The sequence below is a fragment of the Neovison vison genome, chromosome 4, assembly GCF_020171115.1.
Source record: "Neovison vison isolate M4711 chromosome 4, ASM_NN_V1, whole genome shotgun sequence".
Taxonomy (NCBI): Eukaryota; Metazoa; Chordata; class Mammalia; order Carnivora; family Mustelidae; genus Neogale; species Neogale vison.
In genome coordinates, this window is record NC_058094.1 from 83,680,521 (window position 1) to 83,698,477 (window position 17,957).

A 17,957-nucleotide genomic window follows, 5' to 3' on the forward strand; every position below is an offset into this window, starting at 1 on the left:
AGCAGCAATATATAAAGAAAAATCTTAACATTTCATGATCAGTGGTGTTTATCCTAGGAATTCAAGCTTAATTTGGTATTGAAAATAAATATTTAAAAATTCACCATATAAACCTTCTCCAGAAGAGACCACATACTGGATCACAAATCAAAGCTCAACTGATACCAAAAGATCGAGATTATTCCCTGCGTATTCTCAGATCACAATGCTTTGAAACTGGAGCCTGAAAAAGTTTGGAAGGAATTCAAACACCTAGAAGCTAAAGACCACCTTGCTTAAGAATGCTTTGATCAACCAGGAAATCAAAGAAGAACTTAAACAATTCATGGAAACCAATGAGAATAAAGACACATCAAAGGTGGTCCTAAGGGGGAAATTCATAGTCATCCAAGTCTCCCTCAAAAAAATTGAAAAATCCAGAATACACCAACTGTCTTTACAACTTAAAGAATGGGAAAATCAACAACAAATTAAGTCAACTCCACACACAAGAAGGGAAATAATCAAGATTAGAGCAGAGATCAATGAGATAGAAATTAGAGATACAGCAGAACACAACAATGAAACTAGAAACTGGATTTTTGAAAGAATCAATAAGATCAATAAACCATTGGCCAAACTAATTCAAAAGAAAAGAGAAAAGACCCAAATTAATAAAATTATGAATGAAAAGGGAGAGATCACAACTAACACCAAGGAAATAGAAACAATCATCAGAAATTATTATCAACAGTTATATGCCAGTAAGTTAAGCAACCTAGATGAAATGGATGCATTCCTGGAAAACTATGAACTTCCAAAATTAAACCAGGAAGAAAATGACAACCTGGATAGAATAGTATCTAGTAATGAGATTGAAGCAGTGATCAAAAACCTCCCCCCAAAAAAGAGGATTTCCTGTGGAATTCTGACGGATTTCCTGGGGACCTGATGGATTTCCTAGGGAATTCTACCAAACTTTCAAAGAAGAAATAAGACCTATTCTCCTGTTGCTTTTTCAAAAAATTGAAGCAGAGGGAAAACTTCCAGACTCTTTTTGTGAATCCGGCATTACCCTGATCCTCAAACTGGGCAAAGACCCCACCAAAAAGGAGAATTTCAGACCAATATCCCTGATGAATATGGATGCTAAAATTCTCAACAAGATCCTAGCTAATAGGATCCAACAGCACATTAAAAATATTATCCACCATGATCAGGTGGGATTCATCCCTGGGTTGTAAGGGTGGTTCAACATTTGCAAATCAATCAATGTGATAGAGCAAATCAATAAGAGAAGAGAGAAGAACCACATGGTCCTCTCAATGCAGAAAAAGCATTTGACAAAATCCAGCATCCATTCCTGATTAAAATCCTTCAAAATATAGGGATAGAGGGAATACTCCTCAACTTCATAAAACCTATCTATGAAAAACCCACAGCAAATATCATTCCCAATGGGGAAAAGGTCACAGTCTTACCTATGAGATCAGGAACATGATAAATATGCCCACTCTCACCACTCTTGTGCAACATAGTATTAGAAGTACTAACAAAAGCAATCAGACAATGAAGAGAAATAAAAGGTATTCATACTGGCAATGAAGAAGTCAAACTCTCTCTCTTCGCAGATGACATGATACTTTATATGGAAAACGCAAAAGACTTCACCCCCAAACTACTAGAACTCATACAGCAATTCAGCAATGTGGCAGGATACAAAGTCAATGTACAGAAATCAGTGGCTTTCTTATACACTAACAATGAAAATACAGAAAGGGAAATTAGAGAATCGATTCCATTGACTATAGCACCAAGAACCATAAGATACCTGGGAATAAACCTAACCAAAGAGGAAAAGGATCTGTACTCGAGGAACTACAGAACACTCATGAAAGAAATTGAAGAAGACACAAAAAGATGGAAGACCATTCCATGCTCTTGGATCGGAAGAATAAACATTGTTAAAATGTCTATACTGCCTAGAGCAATCTATACTTTTAATGCCATTCCAATCAAAATTCCACCGGTATTCTTCAAAGAGCTGGAGCAAATAATCCTAAAATTTGTATGGAATCAGAAGAGACCCCAAATTGCTAAGGACATGTTGAAAAACAAAAATAAAACGGGTGGCATCACGTTACCTGATTTCAAGCTTTACTACAAAGCTGTGATCACCAAGACAGCATGGTACTGGCATAAAAACAGACACCAGTGAAACAGAGTAGAGAGCCCAGATATGGACCCTCAACTCTATGGTCAAATAATCTTCGACAAATCAGGAAAAAAATATACAGTGGGAAAAAGACAGTCTCTTCAATAAATGGTGCTGGGAAAACTGGGCACCTATATGTAGAAGAGTGAAACTTGACCATTCTCCTACACCACACACAAAGATAAACTCAAAATGGATAAAAGACCTCAACGTGAGGCAGAAATCCATCAGAATCATGGAGGAGAACATAGGCAGTAATCTCTTCGATATCGGCCACAGCAACTTCTTTCAAGGTATGTCTTCAAAGGACAAGGAAACAAAAGCAAAAATGAATTTTTGGGACTTCATCAAGATCAAAAGCTTCTGCACAGCAAAGGAAACACTCAAAACAAAGACACAACCCACAAAATGGGAGAAGATATTTGCAAATGACAGTACAGACAAAAGACTGATATCCAGGGTCTATAAAGAACTCCTCAAACTCAACACACACAAAACAGATAATCATGTCAAAAAAACAGGCAGAAAACATGAACAGACACTTCTCTATTGAAGACATACAAATGGTTAACAGACACATGAAAAAATGTTCATTATCACTAGCCATCAGGGAGATTCAAATCAAAACCACACTGAGATACCACCTTACACCAGTTAGAATGGCCAAAATTAAAAGACAGGAAACAACATTGTTGGAGAGGATGTGGAGAAATGGGAACCCTCTTATACTCTTGGTGGGAATGCAAATTGGTACAGCCACTTTGAAAAACAGTGTGGAGATTCCTTAAGAAATTAAAAACAGAGCTTCACTATGACCCTGCAATTGCACTACTGGGCATTTATCCTAAACATACAGACATAGTGAAAAGAAGTACCATCTGTACCCCAATGTTCATAGCAGCAATGGCCACAGTCACCAAAGTGTGAAAGAACCAAGATGCCCTTCAATGGACGAATGGATAAGGAAGATGTGGTCCATATACACTATGGAATATTATGCCTCCATCAGAAAAGATGAATATCCCACTCTTGTATAACATGGACAGGATTGGAAGAGATTATGCTGAGTGAAATAAGCCAAGCAGAGAGAGTCAATTATCATGCTTTCACTTATTTGTGGAGCATAAGGAATAACACAGAAAACATGGGGAGATGGAAAGGAGAAGGCAGTTGGGGAAATTGGAGGGAGGATGAACCATGAGAGACTATGGACTCTGAAAAGCAATCTCAGGGTTTTGGAGAGGTGGGGGTGGAGGTTGGGTGATCCTGGTGGTGGGTATTATGTAGGGCATGTATTGCATAGAACACTGGGTATCGTACATGAACAATGAATTCTGGAACACTGAAAATAATTTTAAAAATTAATTAATTAATTAAAATAATAGAATACGGGTGCCTGGGTGGCTCAGTGGGTTAAAGCCTCTGCCTTCAGCTTGGGTCATGATCCCAGGGTCCTGGGATCAAGCCCCGCATCGGGCTCTATGCTCAACAGGGAGCCTGCTTCCTCCTCTCTCTCTGCCTGCTTCTTTGTGTACTTGTGATCCTTGTCTGTCAAATAAATAAATAAAATCTTTAATAAATAAATAAATAAATAAATAAAAGTGAAAAATTCACCATATAAGCAGAATTAAAAGATAGATTAAAAATATATTTAAATGGATGTAAAAAAAATTGTGACTGTTCAACATCAAGTTATGTTTAAAAGGAAAAGAAAACTCCTCAGTTACCCAAGAATAAAAACACTTCCTCAAACTAATAAAGGACATGTGGAGTACCTATAGCTAATATAATACTTAATGGTAAAAGACTGTAAATTTCTCCTCTAATATCTTGAGCAAGAGAAAGATACCTACTCTCAATATAGTATATAACAATTTACTGGAAGTCCTAACTATTGCAATAGGCAAGAAAAGGAAATTTTAAAAATGTGGATTAGAAAGAATTAGAATTCATTATTTACAGATAACATAAGTGAAAAGCCTTAAAGAATATATCAAAAATCCTACAGGACTAACAGAAAGTTAACCCTATGATGCAGAATATGTGCATGTATAAAAATAAACTGTATTCCTATGTGTTAGCAATAGTAACTGGAAAATAAAAGTTTTTTTAATACCATTTATGATAGAATAAAAAATGCTTAAAAATAAGTTTAGATATGCAAGACCTTCTCACTAACAGCACTAAAATGTCACTAAGAAAAATTAAAACATAAATAAATAAAAAGATATATAACATTCAAGAATTGAGAGATTTAAAGTTATTAATGTATTAATTCTCAAAATTATCTATAAATCCAGCTTATTCCCATTCAGAATCATAATTGAATTTTGTAGAAATTGATGTATTATTTCTAAAATGTATGCAGTGGGGGCACCTGGGTGGCTCAGTGGGTTAAAGCCTCTGCCTTCGGCTCAGGTCATGATCCCAGGGTCCTGGGATCAAGCCCCACATTGGGCTCTCTGCTCAGCGGGGAGCCTGCTTCCTCCTTTCTCTCTGCCTGCCTCTCTTCCTACTTGTGATCTCTGTCAAATAAATAAATAAAATCTTCTAAAAAAATAAAATATATGCAGTGATGTAAAAGATCTAGAACAGCTAAATAATCTTGAAAATTTGCAAAATGGGAAAATGTGATCAACACTGTAGCTACAGTGAAAGAACAGACACAAAAATTAATGGAAATAAGAAAGTCATTTTTTGATTCTAAATTCCTCACTTAGACACAAAAAGTAATTAATCTAAGATGGATTCTAAACTTAAACATAAAAGCTAACCTCATAAACCTTCTAGGAAAAATGTAGGGGAATCTCTTTGCAACCATGGGGTAGGTAAAGATTTCTTAGAGGAGATCTAGAAAACAATAACCATTTGCAAAAGAACAAAAATCTCACAATTCCTTTGTGCCTCTTCCCAATAAATAACACTCCTAGAAACAGCCATTAATTTAATTTCTTAGTATCAGATTTCTTTTTGCTTCTTCTAGAACTTTTTTAGAATTGAATCATACTTTATTTACTCTTTTATGTCTGGCTTATTTCATAATGAAAGTCACTTGAGTTACGTAGTTCAGATGTTCATTTACATTGCTGTGTAATATTCCATTTGATGAATATACTGAAGTTTGCTAATCACTCTCCTATTGATATAGAACAGAGCTCTTTCCTATAGTTTGCCACTATGAATAAAGCTATTATGAACATTCTTGCATAAGGCTTTTGAAAGACTTCCAATTTTATGTCACTACCATAAGTACTTAGGAGTAGAATTGCCAAGTCACCAGGTAGATATATAATTAATTTGTTAACTAATTGATTTAAAAGCAAGAGATTTTTAAGCAACTCTTATAAATTTCCACATGGACTGTTACTTCCTTCAATCTCCCTAACCTCATCAGATGACTTAAGTGATAATGCTTGTTTAGCAAGCCCAGTAGTCAAATAAGAATATATAATTCTATAAGTTAGATAAAATATATTAATCAAATATTATGAATGAGATATAATAGAGATACAAAATGTATGTAGCTGATATGACACTATTTTTATAATAAATAATGTCTCCAATTATAGATTAGCAAATAACTGTAAATGTGCTAAATACATTCTGAAACAAAAATAACATCTGTTCTTTGCATGAGCATTCATAGAATGTTTTGTGATATAAAAATATTTGTATTCAAACAGAAACCCCAACTTTAAAAAATGTACCAGTTACTGTTAGAAAATAATGGTTTAGAAAATAAGTATGATGATGTGAGCATTTTACCTATTCTTCATAAATGCTTACATGCACAATCTTCATTCAGTGGGAGTTTGAGGAAAGCAGGTGATCTTTTTAAAAATGACACTGTTAGGGTCACTTCTTCTCCAGCATTCCGAAGCACCTGAACCTAAAATAAAACGGAATAAAAATGATACTGTTATCAGTATGGTCACAAAGTATTTTATATGGTTACAAAACCTGGAATGATTTGTTGTCTTTTCTACCTCTCTTTTTTCTATAGTGGTCAAAAACATTTTACTAAAGATAGAGGGAATGGATTATGTAACATTGTAGGAATATAGCCATCATGTTCTTCCTCTTCCCAACATTTGGTGGTCTCCTGTTCACTCACAATGTCATCATAGTCCATTCGTACTGGTAGAGGTCTCTTAGTATACAGTATATATTAGGCAATATGAGAGATTATGATGTCTACAGAAAGATGCAGTGCTCAAGCCACTGTGTCATTAATTTAAAAATATATATTAAACCTCTATTATATACCACTTGGAGATATAAAAACAAATGACCCTCCAGATGTTGATGAAAGAGCAAATTCAAATTAAACAAAATTGGCAAAGTTCAGTCAAACACATTTGCAAAAAACATAAAAAGGTATTATTTTCCTATTATATTATTGCATATTTTATTTCCCTTTCCCTGAAGACTTGGAATAATGGTGGAGACTGTTATCATCAACTCTCAATGCTTTTTAAATTATAGAATTAATAGGTCTAGTTCTACCACTTTAAATAATGTCAAGTTCTTCAAAAATTGTATCAAGACAAATGTAAGAAATACTAAAAGAAATACAAGAAGCTGAGGAGTTATGTATAACAAACATATCTAGAAAAGATATAGGTGTACTTATAATTTGGATATCTCACATCAACTAAGAGGAGAATTACAAATAATTAGTCGGGAGACAGTTAATAAACATGTGAACACAGTTTGTGATTAAACATCTAGAAAAAATGCTCCATCCGGTCATTAGAGAATTGACTATCAAAATGATTTAGAATGACTTCTGCTTCTTCATCTTTCCCTTCTCCCCCTCAGACACTCAAAAACCTGCAAGAGACAACTGAAAGGCAAGTCCAACTCTGAAAGGTAGAAAGAGAAAAGAAGAACTGTTAGGGATCCCAGGACTGATGGAACAGCACAGAAGAGGGGTGTTTTAGAAGCTCCCACTCAACAGAGGGATTTCTACCCAATGGTGGATTAAAGAGTCCTTTTGCCCACTTAGTTGCACCAAGGGGCCCAGCCTGAGAAAACTCTTTCCACATTCCTCAAACAGCATCAGCAGGTAACAGTGGGAAATCAATTAGACTAAAGAATCCAAACAGTCTCTAAAAAGCACATTGCCAAAGGAACCACAGCCCACAAAATTAGACTAGGACCTGTATGGCAAATAGAGTGAATTCCTGCTAAAAAGGGGGGAAAAAAGGAGGGGGAGAGCTTACATAAGAACCACAGGCTCAACATAATAAGCAAAGTGGCTAAGATATGATAAAATAACATGTCTCACTAAGAACCAGGAGAATCACAATTCGAATGAGAAAAGATAGCTAACTCCAACTAGGTAAATTACAAACTGGTATTATCTGACAAGGATTTTTAAAGCTGCTTTAATAAAAATATGTGAGCAAGAAATTACAAATCCTCTTGAATCAAGAAAAATCACAAAATCTCAGCAAAAAAATACAAATTGTGAAAAAAGAACCAAATGAATACTATAGAACTAAAAACAGCATTAACATAAAAAACAAACAAACTTATTGATTGAATCAGTAATACAGTGAAGATGACAGAAGTTAGAATCTGTAAACTTGAAGACAGAACAATAAAACTCACCCACTCAAATGCAGGAAAAATAATATATTTCATGACAAATTAAAAAAAGTTTAATAAAATAAAAAATAATCATTTAATAGGTTGCAAAGAAGAATTTAATAAAATATATTTGATAAAAATTATAGAAAACTGAGTTTATAAAATAGTATCTTCATATTATAAAGAAGATATAGAAATTTCTTTAAGAAATTTTCTTAAAATTTTCTCACCATTTTCTTAATAAATGGTGATTTATTGAGATATTTCTCTCTCAGCTCAGAAATGAGACAAAAATGTCCACTAACTTGTTTCCCTTAATCTTTCGTCAGGTCTTACTGCAATAAGACAAGAAAAAAACTAATAAAATACACAAGATTGAAAGAAGAAATGAAACTGTCATTATTCAGAGATAAGATAATTCTGAGTATAGGGAATCCTGGGGAATCTGTAGACATCTTACATGAGACATTAGCAGTTGAGTTACTAAAGAAGTTCAGCATCAAATAGTATAGATACAAAGTAATATGCTATCAGAATGAAAACCATACGGGTGCCTGAGTGGCAGTAGGTTAGCCTCTGCCTTCAGCTCAGGTGGTGATCTCAAGGTCCTGGGATGGAGCCCCACAACAGAATCTCAGCAGGGATCCTCTCTCTATCTCTACTTGTGATCTCTCTCTGTCAAATAAATAAATAAAATCTTTATTTTAAAAAAATGAAAACCATAGGCCGAAAATGGAGTCATGTATGTTAGGCTATCACCAAACCAGAGCTTAATACCTAATCTAATTGCAGTTTCAACCTTTTCCAGAAATGTAATCTTAAATAAGTGAGGAGTTTTCTGATCAGCACCAAGAAGGTGATCTGTCACATGTACCCTATTCATTTCCCCAAAGGAAGACTAGGTAATCCATCTACAAAGGCCCCCTGCCGTTCCTCCTCAGGAAGGTGACCTTGCCTCAAACAAAACTTTCTTCCTTTTTTCTTTTTTAAATTTCTTTGACAAATTGTCCCTTCCTATGTCTGTCTATAAAATTCTTCTGTTTTGTATAGAACCTTGGAGATCCTTCCTACTTGCTAGATGGGATGTTGCCTTATTCATAAATGGCTTAACAAAATAAATTGATTTTTCAAGTTTACTTGTTTAAATTTTGCTTTTTAACAACACAAAGGTCAACTGGTTTTGATTCAGTATCTACAAATATAACATCAATTTTTAAATAACAGAAGATTATGTTATGTCATGGATCATTAGATATAATACTGTAAAGGTATCAATTCCCTCCCACATTTCTATAGATGAAAGACAATCCTACTCAAGGTCCCAGTGTTTGTTTTGTTTTGTTTTCAGTATTTGGCTTAGTAAAAACTTATGAACTTGGCTTATGTTTTGCATTGACATTTAACAATGATACAATAATTATTAATAATTGTATTGAGAGGTCATGAATCAGTGAAATATATGGGATGGTGGAACACAATAGGTCAATACTTATATTCTATAGTAAATGTACAGCAAATAACTCCTACCATTAAATAATAAAGAGAAGTATGATCATCTTAAGGGTAAATATGAGAATAAAGGTATATAAGTTAAAGAAGATTGCTTTACATGTGTACTTCAATTTTGAATTCACCTTTATTCAGGTGTAATTAAGAAAAATAGTAAAATAACTTTTAATTGTAAAATCTCACCCTCGGGAGATAACTTAGTTTTGTTTGTAATAAAAGATCATTTATAGTTATCTTTAAGGGCAATCACAAATTCAAGTCCTTGACACATATACATTTCTTAATAAATGCAGGAAAATTCAGTTTTTCAGTGAACAGGATTGACATTATGTGGTTTTACATTTTTTTCTCAGCTTTGCTACTATGCTTTGATGCATATTTTATCAGCCTGATACTGTCAGGGTGGAAAATACAGGTTCTACATCATGAGTTATGATGGATGTCAACTTCCTGCAAAATCAGAAATCTGCACCAATAAACCCAGCTTTTTCATTTTCATTCACATCTTATGATGCAAATCAAATATGCTCTTTGATCTGTTAAAGGATTACCACAGTTATTCTATCATATTGCCTTGGGTGTGTATGTAAACAAAGGGTGAGAGGCAGGTAAAGTGTGGCAATCAATAAGAAGGAACAGGGGGCAGGAATTAAAATAGATGTTTATAGGTTTATTATATTAAATCATGACAAACCTAACAATTCAATTCATGAACTGAATGTTTTTGAGTTCTACTTGCTGTTAGAAGGTGAAATTCATAAAATCGCTTTGTCTTCTTCACCTTTTTCTCCTTCCCCTTGTAGGATATTCTATCTAATATGAGATTTTAAAGAGGAATTTTTCTGTCTGCCACTGTTTTGGTATATGACATCAAGAATATTCATAGCTGGGAACTGTTTTATATTTTTATTTTTTTGAAGAATTTATTTTTATAGAGTAGTTTTAGGTTCACAGCAAAACTTTCGGGGAAAGCACAGAGATTTCCCATATTCTCCCTGCCTCCCCATGTGTACAGTCTCCTGGTCATCAACACCTGTCCTCCATCAGAAGGGTACATTTATTACAAATGACGAATTGATACATCATTATCACTGAGTCCATTATTTACCTTAGGGTTCACTCTTTGTCTTGTACATTCTCTGGATTTGGGTAAGTATGTAATGATATATATTCACATTATTGTATGATATGGAGTATTTTAACTGTTCTAAAAATCCTCTGTGGTCTGCCTGTTCATCCCTGTCTCTTACCTTAACCTTGAGGATGGTTTATAATCGATGAACAGAAGGATTTCTGCTTTGCCTAGACATACTGTAAGCACACATATCAGGAAACACACACACACACACACACATACACACACCCCACATACATATTCAGTGGCAAAAAGGGCAGTAAGAAAGTCTGTGAGGACCATAGCCACTAGCCAACATGATGTCAGGACAACCAAGTAAGATTTAGATCTCCAGAGAGTAAGGTAAGTATTGCGGCTCACTGATGACAGTGATGGAAAAGAATTACCTAGAATTTCACATTAACATTTGACTCATCTCTCTTGACACATTATTAAGTGAAGTAAATCATTTTCTTAAAGCCCTGACTCCTGGCTGAAAAGGAAATTAAACATGACTTTGAGAAATGTTTTTTTTTTTTTTTTAAGATTTTATATATTTATTTGACAGACAGAGATCACAAATAGGCAGAGGCAGGCAGAGAGAGAGTAAGGGAAGCAGGCTCCCCGCTGAGCGGAGATTCCGATGTGGGGCTCTATCCCAGGACCCTGAGATCATGACCTGAGCCAAAGGCAGAGGCTTAACACACTGAGCCACCCAGGTGCCCCATGAGGAATGGTTTTAAACACATTGCCTTACAGACAAAGCAACTAGGCTAACATTAGGTACAATCACAAGCTTTGCTACTCACATTAACATGGTAATTACATGTCAACACATAATAAATAAATCACTTTTTATTATATATTATTATGCAATCACCTTCTGTTGATATTAATTTCTGTTTATATTAATTAATTCTGTTTATATTAATGAATGGAAAAACTTGACTTGTTACTTGTATTACAGAGTAAAAGTTTGAGAGGAAACTGTAATTTAAAAGCTTTCCTAAATGCGGTTAGAGGGTCCTCTACACTGTGCACCTGTTTTCACATTCATTTCAGAGGAATCTGCAGAGTGACACTCTATAGTGTGAATGCCAGTGAATACCTTCATACCTACTGATACACCTGGGGTCACAGTGGCTGTCAGTTTTCAGAGCAGGAGATAGACCCTTTTTAGAGAGAATCATTTGACCAAGGGAGGAGTCTACAATAGTCTCAAGAATTGTGCTACTGGGTTGGTAGTAAATCAAGTGGAACAGCATAGATTATCCAACTGGAAAACAGGGTATAGAACTATATCTAGGAAGATCATACCGCATCACCATTGGAAGTAGTGGGTGAACCAGCTGTGAGAAATCAACTATGACTTAGAATTTGGAAGAAGAAAAGCAAAAGAGGTAAGAAATTTGGGATGGTTTAAAACTGTCATATCTTACCTTATATTACTTGACCGGGAGATACAAAACAGTGCTGGAAGACTGAGGAATGGATGGAGGGCCTGGAGGTCAGAATTATCATGGATAAAGTAGCTCCAGAATGGTAATGTGACATTCCTGAGGATGCATTCACTCATTTTTTCATCTTTCCTGGATTTTAATTTATGAAAAACCCTACATATATATAAAGGTTTAAAATAAGAGCCTTTCTACAGGTATTTCTAGTCCAAAGTTTGTGTTGTTTTAAAATGAAAAGTTATAGCAAAAATGTGTATCTAGCTATATGTTTAAAAATAACTATTAAAATTTTAATATTTCTGAATTCGTTAAGTTTCAACCTAAAATGGTATTGATGTATGCAGTAATTTTTGGATTTTGGTAAATATTACAATCACGAATGAAGTTTGATTGAATAATAAATTTAACCTCTGATAATCAGGATGGAATAACATCAATGAATTTTAATACAGAAAAGGACCATTTACTTTAGTGAGGCAAGTACTTTGAAACACTTGAGCAAATTTTACTGGAATATTTAGAGCTATAACTAAAAATAATTCCATCACTTTCAAAGACTCCATTAGAACAAGATTTTATGTAACAAAAGTGGGTGAAAAGTCAAATACTAGATGAATCCAACTTCAATATAACAAGCAGAATACATTGTTAGCTGGTTCCCATGGTTATAGAAATGCTATTATAACATTTATTTTAATTCCAAGATGATTTCCTCAATAATTCAAGCAATATTTTACTTTGTCTTCTTACTATTATATAGCCAATTGTCTAGTTTATGTTCTATTAAGCAGGTTTAATTAAATTTTAAAATTCATGAAAGCTTTACTTCACAAAAGGCAACAGGAACAGTTGGGTTCAAAACTGAATTTTATCTAATTCTTAAAGAAGAAATTATTCCAGCATAAAATTATTGAAGCCTCTTCAATTCATGTCACTAAATCAAACTAAAATGAAAATGAATAATAAAGTCTGACATATGAAGAAAAGAAACAAAAGGTCACTGTTAATATAAAAATAGTTGTAATAATTTGAATACACTATTCACATATAGAATCCTACAAGTGACAAATGAAATTATACTATGACCAAATAGGCTTTATTTCAAAACAGCAAGTCTGGATAAATATCAAGAAGTTATTATCAATAATTTCTTTAATTTCATCAACAAGTTAAACATATATAACCTGTCTATTAATACATATAGATAATAGATGAGAGAAAGAGAGAATTTTATCCTTTCCATTAGTGTCTAAAAGGACATTTGGTCAATCGAGCTATAATTTCTAATATAAACTCTAAGAAAAATAGGAATAAAAGAATATCTCGTGATATTTCTTGAGTATGTCTGGTGGTTCCCTGAGCCTAGCATGGTCTCTCCCTAAATATTTGCATGGCTAACATCCTTACCTCCTTTACTCTTACCTCATACCTCAAAAGTCATCCTAATGAGTCCTATCTTTATCAACCTATTTAAAATTATAGCTCTCCACATACTTCTGTCCTCATTTTCCTGTTCTATTTGTCATTTTTTATACCTATTAGCACATTCCTACCTACCCCATACTGTGCTGACATATTATGTCTAATATTCTCCTATCTCTGCACCATAAAAATGTGTGCTATGTAAGGACAATAGGGTTTATCTTGTTCACAGTATATTGAAAGAGTCTGGCATAGCACCTGTCTCATAAAAAGTCTTCATTGAATAATTTTTGGTCATTAGACTTAATAAAGTCATTTTAAACAACAACAAACATTATCCTAAATGTTAAAACAACAATACCATGTTAATTAAAATCAGGTACTAGATAAAAATGTCTACTGTCCCTATTATTTTTCAAAAATATTTTATGAATTCTAGCAGATACAGTAAAAATATAAAATAAAATTTATAAATATTAAGAAGATAAAATTAACTCATTATTAAAAATATAGTTGTATACTTAAAAAAATTCCCCACTAAAACACTGATTGGAATTTTAAAAATATTGTGTTAAGGTAGCTTCATAGAAGATCACTGTAACGTAAAATATCTTGTTCATATGTTAGCAATTAGCACAAGGAAAAAAATACTAAAAATCTGGGGCGGAAACCTATAAAAACCTTAGAATTTTCAAAGCATAGATTGCTTTAAAGTAAACTGTATATTTTATTGCAGGATAGAAATCAAAATATAAAGCCTTGCAAGGATGTACCATATACTTGGTGAAATTTTCTATAAGAACAAATGAAGTCAAGTCTCCCAGAACATCCAAAAATACTTCAAGCTTAAAGAATAGCAGCAGGGGTCAGGAGGAATTGAGTTACCCATATTTGAATATGTTATTAACGTACTTAATCATATCAGTACTTTATTGATATACAAATCAGTAGAAATGGATAAAAACTACAAATTAGATCTTAATGTACTTGAACTTTTAATATATGACAGACTTTTTTAATCTAGTGTTTAAAAGACTGGTTATAATAAATGATACAAACACATCTGGCTATCCTTTAAGAAGAAAATAAGAGAGGACATGATTTTAAATAATACATTAACAAAAGTCTTAATGAATTAAGGAGTTAAATGTGAATACTACTACCAAAATAATGTAAGAAATTATATGTAAAATCTAGGGGTGAAAGGAACATATTAAACTCAACTACAAACCCAGAACTCAGAGGAGACAGCTATATTTGTAAAGCTATGTATAGATAGATAGCAATGTATACAAATGTAAATTTTGCAACAGTTTTTCCTGTTCTTTAAATTCAGCTGAATTAGTCACTTCCTTCCAATACATATGAAAACAGCTGTTTTGTTTTGTTTGTCTACTGGTTTGTTTGCTTTGGTTGCAATTTCTGTAAGTAACTGTTATATAAGGCCACTGTTAATTTAACCCTTGACATTCTTTTGGAAGACCTCAAAAGGAAACTTCAAAGGATTATATGTTTGTTGAGACCAACAAATAGGAGAGAACAGTTTTCAAATTCATCATTTCATTCTTGTGCTGGACAAAAACACAAAGAATAATTAGCTTGAATATTGCATCTCATTAGACACAGAAGCAAAACTAGATTCATGGGCTAAGAGCTGGCTGCGTGATAACTGGGGCACCATTCAACCTGTCTTAAACATTACTATTATTCCTTTTTTAAAAAATATTTCTTTTTTTTTAAGATTTTATTTATTTACTTGACAGAGAGAGATCACAAGTAGGCAGAGAGGCAGGCAGAGAGAGAGGAGGAAGCAGACTCCCTGCCAAGCAGAGAACCCAATACAGAACTCGATCCCAGGACCCCGAGATCATGACCGGAGCCGAAGGCAGAGGCCTTAACCCATTGAGCCACCCAGGTGCCCCAAACATCATTATTATTCCTAATTAAATGTTATATACAACATTGATTCTTCAAACACTATACTTTCAGAGATGACAATGCAACCTAATGCAACACTGTTAAAATATCCCAACAATAACTGAATATGACAATATTGTTTCTACTTAGTAGTGGCCCACATTATCTGACTAATAAATTATTTTGATTTGTTAATTTGTTTCTACTAAAAGTCTTTTTTTTTTTTAAGAATTTATTTATTTATTTCACAGACAGAGATCACAAGTAGGTAGAGAGACAGGCATAGAGAGAGGAGGAAGCAGGCTCCCTACTGAGCAGAGAGCCCGATGCAGGACTCGATCCCAGGACCCTGGGATCATGATCTGAGCCAAAGACTGAGGCCTTAACCCACTGAGCCACCCAGGTGCCCCTGTTTCTACTAAAAGTCTTAACATTCAGTTGTATGTTTAATAATCCACATGTATGTAAATGAATATCTTGTCACCAAAGATGCAAGTTACACAAGAGCCTTAGGTTTGTAAAATAAAGCCAGTGAAGTTATTGCCTTTTATTTTACAAATGAGATTTGAAAACATCTCAAAGTTAAGTAACTTGCTGAAATAATATCAGCTAATACATGACAGACTGACAAATAAACTACATGTATGAGTTCTCCATTTTTTCATGGGCCTTTTTCCAGAGAGGTTAGTGGCAAAATTAAATAATTATGTAAAAAGCATATTTGACTCTCATATTGATTTTAAGATGATAATCACAACCTCTCAGCTTTCACAGACCCCTTATATCCAGAGTCCAGTTACACTGCATCACCTCAGTGCCCTAGTTCTGAGAAGGAGATAAATAGAAGGCACAGTTCCCTCAGGAACTAGGAGACAGGATGAAATGGAGAAAGTAGCTTCACTCTAAATTAGTAAGACTACATTTGTGTAAATTACTTACTTGTGCATATTTTGGGGGGATTAATTAGCATAGAGTTTAAATCAATGCAACATACATACATACATCAGGTGTCTACCATATTCAAAACACCATATTTTGTAATACAGAAACTGCAGTGTTGAAACCAGTGTCCACAATAAATTAAAAGGGGAAAAATGGCTATAAAGGAAGGTTTTAAAAGTAAATACCACATGCAAATTACTCAAGCCCAAATATACTTAGTATACTTGGCATCACAAGATTTTCTTTATCACTGAACTTTTGCACACTGTTCTCATTCCTTGGCATGACAAGTGAGATGACCAGTGTGATGCTTGCCCTCACAATAGAAGGTCTCAGAAGTTTTGCCACCAGTTTTGCCACTGGTCATACCTCAGGGATCATCACTAACTTCATCAAATGAGCAAAGCTTCAACTACCAATCCGAATGTAATCAACTGTTTACTGAGGACTGAAAATATTTAAATCAGGCCTTTATGTTTGAATGGCTCCCAACCTTCCTTCAATGATGGAAAGTATAATTATAAAATGCAGTCAGTGTGCACTAATAAAATCTGTTCAAATCTTGGGGGAAGGGGAAAAAAAAAAGACCTTTTACAGGTGAAAATATTATAACATTTCTTATACATGGCTATGATATATTTGAACCAGACGGTGAGGTACAGAGCATCTCCATATTTATTTAAGGAAGTCCAGAGTATTTAAAACAAAATCCCATGAAGATGACACTATTTTATAATTATATTAGATTACACATATTACACATATTAGATGCACATATTTATTCTAAATTCACATTAAAGCCACAGCTACAGGAATCTTTAGTTTGTAAAATAGTGTTCCAGATTTAAGTCAAATTTGTAATCATAATGCTTTTCCTTATTTTTATAGAATTCTGCATAAAATTATCTCACACAAAATGATTGTTAAAATCTGAAACACAAAGCTAAATGTTATCACACCCACATTAGATTTGCAGCTGCAGAATACAGTTGCTAAATATTTGTTTATGTATATTATCACATGTTTGCACAACATAGAACTAAGAAGTAAATATTTTACAACTGCCTATACTCTTTCTGCCACACACTGTCATTTCAGTCTATTGCGTGAGTCATTTAAATATGTTATTCTAAATTTTAAATGCCATCCCCTGTGATGCACATTAAGTACAGTATAAATGTTCTGATACCATTAGCAGCATTGTTGGGACCACCAGAGTAAGCTGTGCCTCATTTCCGTGGTAACTGAAGTTTGCACAAAGAGAAACACAGCTGTACTGCTATGGGAAACCAGTGGTCTCTTTGGGTGTTTGGTAATTTCAAATACTTGAAGATACATGTGTATGCTTCAAACATAATATATTCAATAAGGAAGGAAAAAAAAATAATGTGCCTCCTTCCTATGTTCCTAAAGGCATAATGAAAAAATATATCCCTCCTATTAACAATTACTTCAAATCTCAGTCTTCAGTGAACTCTATCATGCACAAAGGTGTTGGAGAGACCACAATTGTAAAGGTCGTTAAGATACCTATCAAATGGTACAGAATGGATGTACTTTATGAGATGCATCCACTGTACTTGGGAGCCATGCATGTCGCCATCTTACTTACATGGATATTACTGAGAGAATGACCTTTAGCAAAATTATAAACTTACTGCCTCGAACTTCTCTCTAGTGTACTTTTCTACTTTGAACCCTACTTCTTTTCCAACAGAATTTCTAAGGACACTCTAACCATCTGATACCTGAATGACAAAAACAAGGAAACAACTCTGGGAAATCTCTCTGCATTCATGTACATTGT

General features: G+C 33.9%; 1 protein-coding gene across 2 annotated transcripts in view; it reads right to left on the minus strand.

Moving 5' to 3' along the window:
• The window catches only part of SNTG1 (syntrophin gamma 1), a 939,244-nt gene that overhangs the window by 247,315 nt on the left and 673,972 nt on the right, over positions 1 to 17,957 (minus strand). For both annotated transcript variants that reach the window (XM_044245618.1, XM_044245617.1), the window contains one exon: positions 5,981 to 6,083. In XM_044245618.1, the coding sequence (XP_044101553.1) occupies positions 5,981 to 6,083 (103 nt within the window). The remainder of the gene's footprint in view (positions 1 to 5,980; positions 6,084 to 17,957) is intronic.